The sequence below is a fragment of the Micropterus dolomieu genome, linkage group LG01 (assembly GCF_021292245.1).
Source record: "Micropterus dolomieu isolate WLL.071019.BEF.003 ecotype Adirondacks linkage group LG01, ASM2129224v1, whole genome shotgun sequence".
Classification (NCBI taxonomy): domain Eukaryota; kingdom Metazoa; phylum Chordata; class Actinopteri; order Centrarchiformes; family Centrarchidae; genus Micropterus; species Micropterus dolomieu.
Window position 1 is genome coordinate 45,059,213 of NC_060150.1, and position 12,661 is coordinate 45,071,873.

A 12,661-nucleotide genomic window follows, 5' to 3' on the forward strand; every position below is an offset into this window, starting at 1 on the left:
TCATTTGTTAAAAACTTTAATTTCTAAAACAGTGAAGTGAAGCTGGTAAAGGTGGGGGCTAATTTTAATAACTTTACATACTGCTAAGTGGCGTAATCTATACTAATACATCATAATTTACTACTTGGTTACTTTTTTGTATTAATAACACAAATCTGCAAAGTAACTACGGCAGTAAAAAGCTGTCAAATACATGTAGTGGAGTAAAAAGTACAACATTGGCTTCCAAAATGTAGTAGAGCACAAGCGGGAAGCTTCCGGTCTGAGACGCGAAGCCAACGCGGAAGTCCCTCAAACCTGCATTCTATCGAACGGCCAGCAGGGGGCGACTCTTCTGGTTGCAAAAAGAAGTCTGGTTCCATTAGAAATAGAAAACTTTAAAATGTACAAAGTGTTCTTCCAGGGGGCATGCCCCTGGACCCCCCGGTGAGAGGGTCCAAGGCCCACAACCCCCAATTTATCCAGGGGCATTTTGGTTTATGGTCGGTATCTTAACTCCTAATCCACAGGGGCAATAAAGGCCAAAAAATCAGTTTTATCAGTTCTTTATCGGAGACAAATACCAAAGAGACACATAGGCGGATTTTCCAGGGTGTCACAGACATTTGACAGAGGTTCGTTATGTGAGCAGCAGATGTGCTGTGTGAAGAAGAAAAGACGAATGATGTGGGAGTCTCTTCTCTCCAACAAACCAGACGCTTGCAGGTACGTTTAGCACTGTGCACGAAATTTACATTCTCTCGCTCACACTGGGAAGTTATTATCTCACGTTGCCGTTAAGCTGCTGCAGGACATATTAGTTCATCTCCTGAGCGATGTGTTTCCACACATAGCACGTCTTAGTGTTAGGCTTGAGCTTTTCCACCATGTTGTTTGGAGTTCTTTTACATAGTTGAGTGGAGCAGAAAACAAGTTGTCTTTTCCATAAGGACACGATGCCAGCATGTTGTTTGGGGTTCACTTCACAAATAAATGTCATCTTGTGTTTGAGTCCACACGTGGCATCAAAGTTGGTTTGAAAACTAGTGTTTGAAGTAAGTGTGTGATCAGTTCTGTCTGGCGGTGAGAGTGATCAGAGACGATCAGCTGCGTCTGCTGTGTGAGGATCTGTATCTGAGTGCCAGCAGTGACGCCTGGTCTCAGCTGAATGTTTCCCAGACGGAAAACCTCTGTCTCTTCAACAGGAAACAAATAGAAAGCTCTACTGAGAGTCGAAGAGGTGGAATCCCACACCTGAGGGCTCTGGAGAGGATCACAAGCCAGCTGTGTGTGTGTGTGTGTGTGTGTGCTGTTAAAATCCATCTTTATGTTCAACTGCTTTCTGTCACACAGCTCAGATGTGTGTACAATGCATGATTCACGAGCTTCTGTTTTGCTTTACTGTTATTCTTACATAACTCGCCTCCTCAAAAACCCTTTGTTTTTGTTTTCTCTTATTTCATCAGTTTGCTGCTCTATTTTAAACTTTGCAATTAAAAAAACAAAACGATCAAAGCCATTATTCAACTGAAGAACCTAAATATGCTGCTCATCCTGCGTCTGTCTATTCAACACAGGCTGGAAACAAGATGCTACTTTGATTGTCAAACACCATAATTTATACTCACAAGAGTAAAACTGTCCCTCCTTTGCAAAACAAAGCGATGTCTGCTGCAGCTTCTTTATAAACTGTTAAACATTCAACCCTAAATTATGTTTGATTTTGGGTCCTCCAGTGAGTTTAAATAAACAGATATTTCAAGATATCGCTGCTCTTGTTAAACTTGGCGTTCATATCGATCTTCACGATACACTTTTCATGCTCACACGGTACATGAGCATGTTTGTCCATTATTCAGACAAGACAACCACAATGCTGACAAAAAGACAGCGTTACTTTTATCACAACACTGAGTCTGAGTATGAGCTGTGAAATACTCCAGTAACAAATTCCCTGCAGTTTATTTTGTAAATAGCCACAGCCGCAAGTGTGTTTGTGACAGCTCCTTACAGCGTAATGACAGCAGCTGTTGTTGGAGAACCTCGCTGGTGCGATACAAAGTGTGAAATTACAGGGAAGTACAAGTAGAAGAAGAATAAGGAGAAGTAGAATAACTAAAACTAGAGGAAGAAGATGTAGAAGACAAAGTAGAAGAAGTTGAAGTAGAAGAAAAAGAATAAAGAGAAGATGTAGAAGAAGAAAAAGAAGATGTAGAAGACAAAGAAGTAAAAGAAGAAGAATAAAGAGAAGAGGTGCGTTCGAGATGACTGCGGCTGACTTTCGCTGACTTCATAGTCTAACGTGAGCGGTAGACGACTGCAAGGGCGGGGAATAAAAACGGCGCAGTCAAGTCGGACACATTCTACCAGTGTGAGCTGAGATCAATGACTGATTGATGCATTTTTCTTGTGTGCCGCGAGGCCTGGCAAAAGCGTGGTTTCAACTTTGTGCAGCCGCCTTGCTCCCGTAAGGTTTTAATGACGTGACATGGTGGCGTTCGGGAAACGTCGGACACAATTTCTTGTCAGCGCTACGCAGCGTCGCATGAAATCAAACGCACCTAAGATGTAGAAGAAGAAGTAAAAGAAGAAGAAGTAGAAGACGAGGAAGATGAAGGAGAAGACAAAGAAGTAGAAGAAGAATAAAGAGAAGATGTATAATAATAAGTACAATTAGAAATAATAAATAAGTAAAAGAAGAAGAAGTGGAAGAAGAGGGAGAAGACAAAGTAAAAGAGGAAGAAGAAGAAGAAGAAGAAGGAAGATTAAGTAGAAGAAGATGAAGACCAAGAAGGGGACATTGATATGCAAACGTGATTGTGAGTGCCTCTACATCCATGTATGGCTGACTGTGGCAGTGGAAATAAATACATTTGACAACAATGATGTGGATGAATCGAGCCAAACAATGTGCCTGACGAGAATTTACTGACATCCACATGTGCAAAGAACAAATCAACACAATAAAAATGTTAAGATTCACATGCAGCAGTTGGGCCAAAGTCCCAGCACTTGTCACTACAGTTTATAAAAGGAAGTTCATTTGTTTTTCTTTGCACAACTGTCGAACGGAGCATTGGTACATTTTTCTATACAAGGCAACGTCGCACAAACAGCCTCCTTATCTATTTCTGAGCTTCAGTAAATCTCCACAGCATCAGCAGTGTCAGCTCTCGGTCAGGCAGCCAGATGATGTAGGTCAGCCGCATCGCGCTTCATCTTGCTTTAAGTTCCAGCGTCGTTACAGTTTTAATTAGTATAAACCAAGATATGAAATGTTTATCTAAACTATTGTACATGGGGAAGATTATGAAAGCAAGACTGCGATATGCACACATCCTGTTCCTAAAGCAGAAGTTTGAAAACTGCAGCAAGCGGGGAAAGAAATAAAAGAGATTGACGTCTTGAACAACCATGTGTGTGTGCATGTTTACACACACAGAGGAAAGAAAAACAGTCCGGCGATGAGGAAAAAGATTCTGTAAACAGAGAAATACAGAGAGATGTTAAAAAGAAAGATGGCTCTGGAAAGGAAACTGCACAGAGACCCACAGAAAGCTTAGATGAGATGCTAAATTAAGAGACCTGATGGTCAAATTTGAATATTGCTCTCATTTAAGATGCTCGACCAGGAAAGTTATCGCAGACTTCATTTGTCTGCAGAGGATTTAAGACGTCATTTCACTTTGTAGCTTGTGACAGCAAAGAAATAACAGTTTAAGAGCTTGAAGCACTTCATCATTCAAACGTTTCTTCCTTCCTAGTGTCGAGTGAGTGAAAGTGGCGAATAAATTCAGACTTTAAGGGTTTCTTGCTGCTGCGATTATGGATGGTAATTTTTGATGCGTTACTTTCATTATTTATTTTTTTATTTAACCTTCATTTATTCAGGAAGCTTCACTTGCAGGAAGGCCCTGATCACCATCACACTGTTACACATTCACATCTGGAAGCTGCCCAGTCCTGCTGGCCGCTGAGCAGCTCCACTGGAGGAGTTATGGGCCTTGCACAAGGGCACCTCATTGGGATTGAACCGGCGACCTCCGGGTCACAGCTTTTCAGAGTTTTACTTAATGAGCCTTCCTTATCTTCGGAATATTTAGTTGTTTAGTAAATTGCAGCAACAGAAAAAACTACATGCGTGCGCTCTCCTCACACTTCTCCGCCTCTCCTTGCACCCGACTGGATGTGTTTTGTTCTGCGTGCATGTTAGTGTTTATTTGTTTTATCTGTTATAACTGAAACACTTCTGTAAAAAAAAAATCAGTCCCTTTTTCAAACCAACTCCTTAACAGCAGAGCCAACAGCTACGTACGCAGTTGTGACATAAATACAAATCGCATTATGATTCATTTTTTTATTTTGTTTTTAAAGATATTTGTGGACCTTTTTTTGGACTTTATTGACAGGACAGTGGACTGCGAGGAAACTGAGCTAAACGCGCCACATTCATTTTTTTTTTACATTAAAAGTTTTGATAACTGATGAGTTGTGGATTTTCAAATGAATTATGTAATTCTGTCCATATTAAAGTGCTTTCTAGCTTATTTAATTTAGCTGCTTTTACCACCAACATGTTTTTAATCACTTGTGAAGTTGTATGATTTCTGTCACCTTGCCTGGTAAATCCACAGAAAAGTTTTGACTTTTAGAGGATCGGTCTTGTGATATTCTATATTTTTTCTTCTTGTCAATAAAACCCGTGTTGTGCTTATGAGCTGAGTTTAACTTCGCTAAAAGATGCATTACTTATAAACGCTAACTGTGTCGACGGATGGAGTGCGGTTTAACTGTGTCTGCCGCCTATCTAAGAAAATAGTAACTAAGGCAAGAAAAACGAGAACTAAAAACAGGCCGAATGTTCCAGTAGCTGAGGACACAACAACACACACACACCTACACTGAACTCTTCTGACCAAAGACAGAGTCGCTATAAAGGTCAGACTCACACATAGTGAGTTCTTCTTCTTTGCTTGATGCTTAATAAACGGAGAAAACAAGTCCTGTGTTTATCACAGACTGATATCCCTTCTTCCTCTGAGCCGTAGAGCGCCATTGTTGTCCAAACACTATTAAAAACCCATCAGTGAGCCTCACTGCTGCACTGGGTCACATGTTCCTTCATCACCATGAACACACACACTGTAGTTTATTCTGACTCGGTCACACATACATGTGGATTCATCGGCCGCTGAAAATAGTCCCAAACAAATGCACCATTTCCTCCTGTTTGTTTGATAAGTATATAAAAGTGTAAACACAGAAATAACTATATATTTGTGACCTGTTCTTTGAAAGTTACATCTTCAGTAGGAACCAATGGCCTTGGAGCTGAGAGCCACAGACAGGAAGTCAGAAAATATAGAAAGACAGACAAACAGATTGCTGATTTTGGTCTTTTGATGGGATTTTTTTGACAATAAAGGAAATAAAATAGATTATTTTCCTCTACTTATGTCGCCAAAACAAGAGACATACACACAATCACTAGACACTGACGCCTGATGGAGGACCGTCACTTACGGTGCGTTTCATTTACCTCGGAAGTCGGAGCTGGGAATGACGGCACACCAGAGTTGACGGCGTTCCAGTTAACAAGTCGGAAAACCTCGTGCTCGGCCAGCCGTTGTTTACAACTAGCCATCTTGGATCACAAAGTCGGGGTAGTGCGGTTCTCCTGAAATCCGTCTTAGAGGGGCGTTTCCGACTTTGAACTCGGACTTCCCATGTCAAATGTAACGAGAGAGCAAGAGGAGTGTGTGCCGCAGTGTGGACACAATAATGGTTTGGATATTCTCTTAAACCTGGATGTTACTTTCTTTATTTAAAGCTCAGAATAAACCTGGAATGCAGCCGTGACTACAAGCAATAACTGGGAAGGTCAGAAAATAAGCTCTGTGGCATCAAACAGGACGCCTCGGGGCGACGGGAAGGTCTAAACATACATATACACACTAACGGAGTAGACAGATAACACAGGTTTACGGCTCTGAGTAAAAGACAGTAAAGAAAACAATGGGGGGTGTTTTTTAATTTCTACAACCATCTGCAACATTCACAGGGTTAAATATTCAGCTGTGTCATTCTGCTTTGTAATCCTCTAAGGAGTAAGAGGTGGGGGGGAAATGCCTCCTGTTTGCCTTCATCTGGTGAAGAATCAGATATGGGAACAGCCGAGGGCGGATCAGAGAGCAGAGAGAAGAAGACCAGAACCTGAACCCCCCACAACTCAGCTGGAGGAGCTGAGAGTTTAAGCCAGTGTCTCGCCACAAGTCCACGCAACAAGAGACCGGGTCAGCGTGGTAAAACTCTGAATCCTGGTACCGTGGATGTTTTCTGTCTGCTGATCACACTGTTTTTGGCAGCAGTGAAACCCCAAATTTTCTTTTTTGTTCAATGTGAAAACAGAAAATGCCCTTTTTCCACCTCAGGAACCTTTTTAAAAGCTTAGGAACATAAACTCAGAGGTCTTGAGTCCACATCACTGCCCTCCTGAGCTCTTTCTTTAAAGGGTTGGTTCACACAAATCTAGCCATGCAGGTCATCTTGTTCTTCTTATAATTTATGTTTTGCCATCCCTTCACACAAAGCAATCCCAGTCCCGGCTGTTCTCATCTGTGACACCACGATGGCGGAACGAGCTACCACACGCCATCAGAGCAGGGGCGTCCCTCTCTAACTTCAAGAACCTCTTGAAACCTCATCTCTTCAGAGAACACTGTCTCTTATAAAACTTCTAACTCCTTGTAGGTACCAAATCCGTGCTGCCTGCCGGATCCCTATCTGCACATGCCAAACGGTCCTGTCTGTCAAAGAAGGTTCCCACTAATGTGCCTGTTCTTAATTACTCGTGTGTTGTTGTCTGTTCTCATCTCAGGGCGTCAGATACCGACGCTTTCAGAAAGGCTGACAAAGCGTTATTTGATGCAAAAAGTACCAGGGGGCTCAATCAGGCCACGGGAGTGCCTTATCAGCATTTGTGAAATGGTGTGATTATAACTACCTGGACCTTAATGTGACAAAAACTAAGGAGTTAATCATTGATTTTAGGAAGAACCGTTTTAACCCAGAAGCCAGCATCACTCATGGAGAAAATGTTGAAATTGTAGAGACGTACTTAGGAACCATGTTAGACTCCAACCTCAAGTTTGACAAAAACACAGAGTCAATCGCTAAACTAAATTCTTTTAATGTTTCCCAGAGCATCTTATGCAACTTTTATTATTCATTTATTGAAAGTCTTTTAACATTTTCTTTAATCTGCAGGTTTTATGGATTGTCTGTGAAGGACAAGAACAGCCTCAGCAGCCTTGTTAAAATCTGCTCCAACATCAGTGGCGATCAGCTGACAGACCTGAGCTCCCTCTGGAAAAAACGGGTGCTCCAGGAGGCTGGACAGGTCGTGAGTCATCCTGACCACGTTCTTAGTCAGGAATTCTGTTTAATGCCCTCAGGACGGCGCTACCTCGCCCCCCCAAGGAAAACTAACAGATATGCAAATTATTTTATTCCTTTTGCCATCAGGCTTTTAAATATTGCTGACAGCGGCAACTAGACATGTGCCAGGCATCGTAAACCTCTGTATTTATTACTTACTTATTATTATTATCTATTTATTTATTTATCTACTTGAAGTAGTCCATGTATTGTGACCTGTGTATTCGCTGCTTGCCCAAAAATTTTAAATATTTAACATGTTTATCGTCCTGCGTCCCAAAATCCATACACTCAATAATAATAATTTAAATACAGTATAAACTACAAACATCATCATCATCATCATCATAAAATCCTGTTTTAGAAGGTAATATAAAAAAATATCACCACAGGAAATGATACAAGGCTATATGCAACGTCAGATGTTATCAAACTGCAACTTTAATTAAGCAAGAAAACTTCACCGAAGAGACATCAAAGGTTTTTTTAAAATTTAAAAATACTTATTTCTTTGTAAACTAATATTTTCTGGAGCTGTTTCACCATCACCCGCAGTATATTTAATTTTCTTTCAGCTTTGTGAAGCTCTTCCATTTCCTTTGCGTTGTGGTAAAATAGTATCCATCACCAACACACTCAGACATTGACTGTATTTACTTCGCATGGTGTCATTTTTTCACACCCAACAAACTCAAAACCTGCTCAGAATTAGTGTTTAGTCTGGATTTGGGGACGTGAGGTTGATATGGAGTTTTACAGGTGGTATTCATGTAGGCAGGTAAGATTGAAGTTTAGACCTGATGATGTTGTAAGTGCAGAAACACAAACACAACGAGGAAACGATAATTTCTCTGTGGCCTGACGAGAGAAAGAGGTCGCTTGGGGTCAGGAAAAAACTCTCTTTCCTCGCATTTGATATACTCTCTCTCAACCCTGAGCTTCCTCTCGGTTTATCGGTCACAGTGTCATCTATGAAGACACATGCAGAGATGCTGAAACACTGAGCTGATATGAAATCAGCCCTGTTAATACACCACAGTGTGTGACCTTTGACGGGTTTGGTGGATAAGAAGCGATGCAACAGAAACTGGGGAGATGAAATCTGATCCTTGACACATAAAATTTTCCTTCATTGGGACTATACTATAAACATCTACTTTTATGTAGTGCATACGGCCCAAACTGGCCCAAAACAATTTATAACAATTTAGAGACAGTGAACAGTGTTGCTTTGGAGGTTACCAATAAAAAGTTACCCTATTTAAAATTTAATTACTTTAGTGATGTAACATATTACATTTAATTACTTTTTGATTCCTTTTCAAAGTTTTCTACTCTTAACCATTTTTACAAGACAGCTTGAGAGGTAATTTAACTGGCAGACGGGTGGCGCTGAAAATTCAAACATGAGAACCAATCAGAAGCATCAGAACAGCATCAAACTTTGTGGCTGGAAACGGCAAAGGAAGACAATGTGCACATGAGAAACATATAGCCGAGCTTTTTACAGAAAATATTTAGATGTAACATCCAATGTAATCATGAACCTTTTCATATGTAACTGAATTTAATTCCACATTTTTTTCCTCGTAATCTTAACAAATTACATTTATTTTGAAATTAAACTGCATAACTAAATAACATGTAACTAGTTACTCACCAACACTGACAGTGAACGAGGTAATGTGTTGGTTAAAGTACAAAGATGTGCTTATCAGAGATGGGGACTCGAGTATGAGACTCAGGCTTGAGACTTAAGTCGCACACGCAGTGACTTCAGACTCGACTTGAGACTCGAGGTGCGGGACTCGTTAACAATGTTTATTTTTAGGAAATGATGAGCTTGCTGTTATTCCCCTCCCGGCATTACCTATAACCTATCCTGTGTTTTTGTTCTGTTTTTCTTCCTTCCCTTCTCTCAGTTTTTTCAATCCTGGGCGTGTCGGGCTTCCTTAGTTGGCACTAGCTGCACCTGTTGGTAATCGCGCACCTTTCCTGATCTGCCATCCCTCCCTCTTCTTAAGTAGAGACCGGACTTCCATTCCCTGCCGGATTGTTAAGTCGTGTACCGTAGGTCTTGCCTTAGCATCTAGCTTTAAGCCTGTTAATCAAGTAACCAGTTTGCTTTAATTAGTTTCTCTCTGCCTGTCTCCAGATCGCCTGCTCTACCTGCTCAGCCTGCCTGCCAGTTCCAAGTCTCTCGAAGTCCAAGATGCAACCCTTCCAGCCACAGTCCAGACAGCTTAGAAGGAAACTCCCTGCCACCTCACCCTGCCTAGTTTGCTCACTCTGCTTCAGTCAATAAACGGCTGCATTGTCTCCGTGTCTGCATCTGGGTTCTAGTATAATTCCTGACAGTTTAGCTCAGCATTGGCCATCTAACGTTAGCTTTCTTGTTGCTTTAGCTACGACCTCCCAGAGGTTAACTCCGACTGTCGTTCGTTATGAATGAGCGTTTACTTGCCAAACTTGTGGTAGTCGATTAACGTAACGGGTTTGAGAGTCTGGCGGATGTGTTGACTTATAGTAGTTTATAAGCTATCATTAGTTGTAGACGCATTGCACATTACATGGTTGTGCTCTGTAAGTGGAAAACAGGTTACAGGTTTATTGTTGATCATGTAACGTTACAGTTTCATTTAGTTAACGTTACACTGGTTTGAGAGCCTGCAGTTGGAGTTGACTTACAGTCATTAATAAGCTTTTATTCTGTCATTAACTGCGTTGCACATTACATGGTTGTGCTCTGTAAGTGGAAAACAGGTTACAGGTTTATTGTTGATCATGTAACGTTACAGTTTCATTTAGTTAACGTTACACTGGTTTGAGAGCCTGCAGTTGGAGTTGACTTACAGTCATTAATAAGCTTTTATTCTGTCATTAACTGCGTTGCACATTACATGGTTGTGCTCTGTAAGTGGAAAACAGGTTACAGGTTTATTGTTGATCATGTAACGTTACAGTTTCATTTAGTTAACGTTACACTGGTTTGAGAGCCTGCAGTTGGAGTTGACTTACAGTCATTAATAAGCTTTTATTCTGTCATTAACTGCGTTGCACATTACATGGTTGTGCTCTGTAAGTGGAAAACAGGTTACAGGTTTATTGTTGATCATGTAACGTTACAGTTTCATTTAGTTAACGTTACACTGGTTTGAGAGCCTGCAGTTGGAGTTGACTTACAGTCATTAATAAGCTTTTATTCTGTCATTAACTGCGTTGCACATTACATGGTTGTGCTCTGTAAGTGGAAAACAGGTTACAGGTTTATTGTTGATCATGTAACGTTACAGTTTCATTTAGTTAACGTTACACTGGTTTGAGAGCCTGCAGTTGGAGTTGACTTACAGTCATTAATAAGCTTTTATTCTGTCATTAACTGCGTTGCACATTACATGGTTGTGCTCTGTAAGTGGAAAACAGGTTACAGGTTTATTGTTGATCATGTAACGTTACAGTTTCATTTAGTTAACGTTACACTGGTTTGAGAGCCTGCAGTTGGAGTTGACTTACAGTCATTAATAAGCTTTTATTCTGTCATTAACTGCGTTGCACATTACATGGTTGTGCTCTGTAAGTGGAAAAACAGGTTACAGTTACAGAATCACTTATAGCTATGCAGATTTTTAAGCAGCCTGGATTGAATGCAGCAGGCAACATTCATTATAACCACGAGAGACTTGAGACATAACTTGGACTCTAGCTCAGAGACTTGTGAGCATCTTTGGTGCTTATGTTTCTTTCTCAACCTTTAATTTTGCCCGTGAGAACAAACTAAATCCAGCTAGGAGATATCTGCTGGATTAATGTTTAGATTAGTAGTTTTATTATTTTAATTCAGACTCCTGATTTCTTGAAGCGTCATGAGTTCAGGAGGACAGAAAACTGAAACCTGCTCCTAATTGTGTAATACTGACCTGACCTGTCAAAAGGAGGTTTTCTTTCTGCACCGCACACAAGTTGCACAAACAAACAAACTGAAACTAATTCGTGGTCGGCTTTTTTCAAAACAGATCAGCCAAGCATCGCCTGTTTCAAAAGTGGGTCTGTGGCTGGTTTGCATTGAAAGTGGGTTGAAACGGAGATAAGATCCTCTAATGTGCCTACACCACAGACATCTGTGATTTGCACTTATGAGAACGTTCTCCTCCGCACGTGGGACTTCACATGTAAACTTGTTCCGATTGAAAACACAAAAGGAAACCATTGTGGTATTAAACCCTGCACGCAGCATTTTGTAGATTTTTGTTTTAACCAGGAAACACACCCAACGGTCCTTTAGGTGAGATTGCTTTGTCAACTGAAATGCAAAGTTTCCAATAAATAACCGGATGTCTGTTGCTAAAATTCAGGTTCCTTTCAAGTCAAAAACTGTATATAAATTCAAAAAGATAATTGGTTTCTTCTTCTATTGGTTACTGTCTTAGATTGTCATGTTTCAAAATTACGTAATGCTATCAAGGAAACCTCCTAGGAAATTAGACAAGTACCATTTTAGCTTGTGAAAATGAAGCCATGTTGACCTGCGACCCTTTGTCTCTCCATGTCTCTTTTAAACATCTCTGATGGTTTTATTTGAATAACTGGATGAGGCTTGAAGAAGTAAAAATATCCCATATTTCACACAAGAAGCAAATATTAGAGTAAAATTAATTGGTTGTTTTCTATCCCATGACCCCTTTTTATATTATTATTTTATGACCCACTGGTTCCTACCTAAATAAAGTGTTACTGATTATTTTGCATTAACTAACTAACAATACGATGATATGGATATGAAACCGAACACACAGAGCTCAGATCAGAACACAAAGCTTATCCTTTCCAGGTCACCAATCATCAGCACAAACATAACTTCATACAGAAAGTGACATACAGACGCTGAACTCACCTCACTGGGTTCATCTGTGTTGTTCGACCAGCAGGCGATGGTGATGGCGGGGTAGACGACAGACCAACCGTTCTCTGTGCAGTTCCTGCTGAGGACACCTGGGACACACAGACATTTTATTACATTAATTTTTAGCTGAAGCTTTAATCCAAAGCGACTTACAATTACCATATACAGTGGGTACGGAAAGTATTCAGACCCCTTTAAATTTTTCACTCTTTGTTTCATTGCAGCCATTTTCCAAAAATCAAAAAAGTTCATTTTATTTCTCAGTAATGTACACTCAGCACCCCATCTTGACAGAAAAAAACAGAAATGTAGAAATTTTTGCAAATTTATTAAAAAAGAAAAACT

At 40.4% G+C, this 12,661-nt stretch overlaps 1 protein-coding gene across 3 annotated transcripts in view; it reads right to left on the minus strand.

The window, feature by feature from the left end:
* LOC123967344 (vasoactive intestinal polypeptide receptor 2-like) overlaps positions 1-12,661 on the minus strand; it is a 48,946-nt gene that overhangs the window by 14,578 nt on the left and 21,707 nt on the right. The window contains exon 5 of one of the 3 annotated variants that reach the window (XM_046043507.1): positions 12,308-12,405. The exons of the other annotated variants lie outside the window; for them this stretch is intronic. Within the exon in view, the coding sequence (XP_045899463.1) occupies positions 12,308-12,405 (98 nt within the window). The remainder of the gene's footprint in view (positions 1-12,307; positions 12,406-12,661) is intronic. 3 annotated transcript variants of the gene reach the window in all.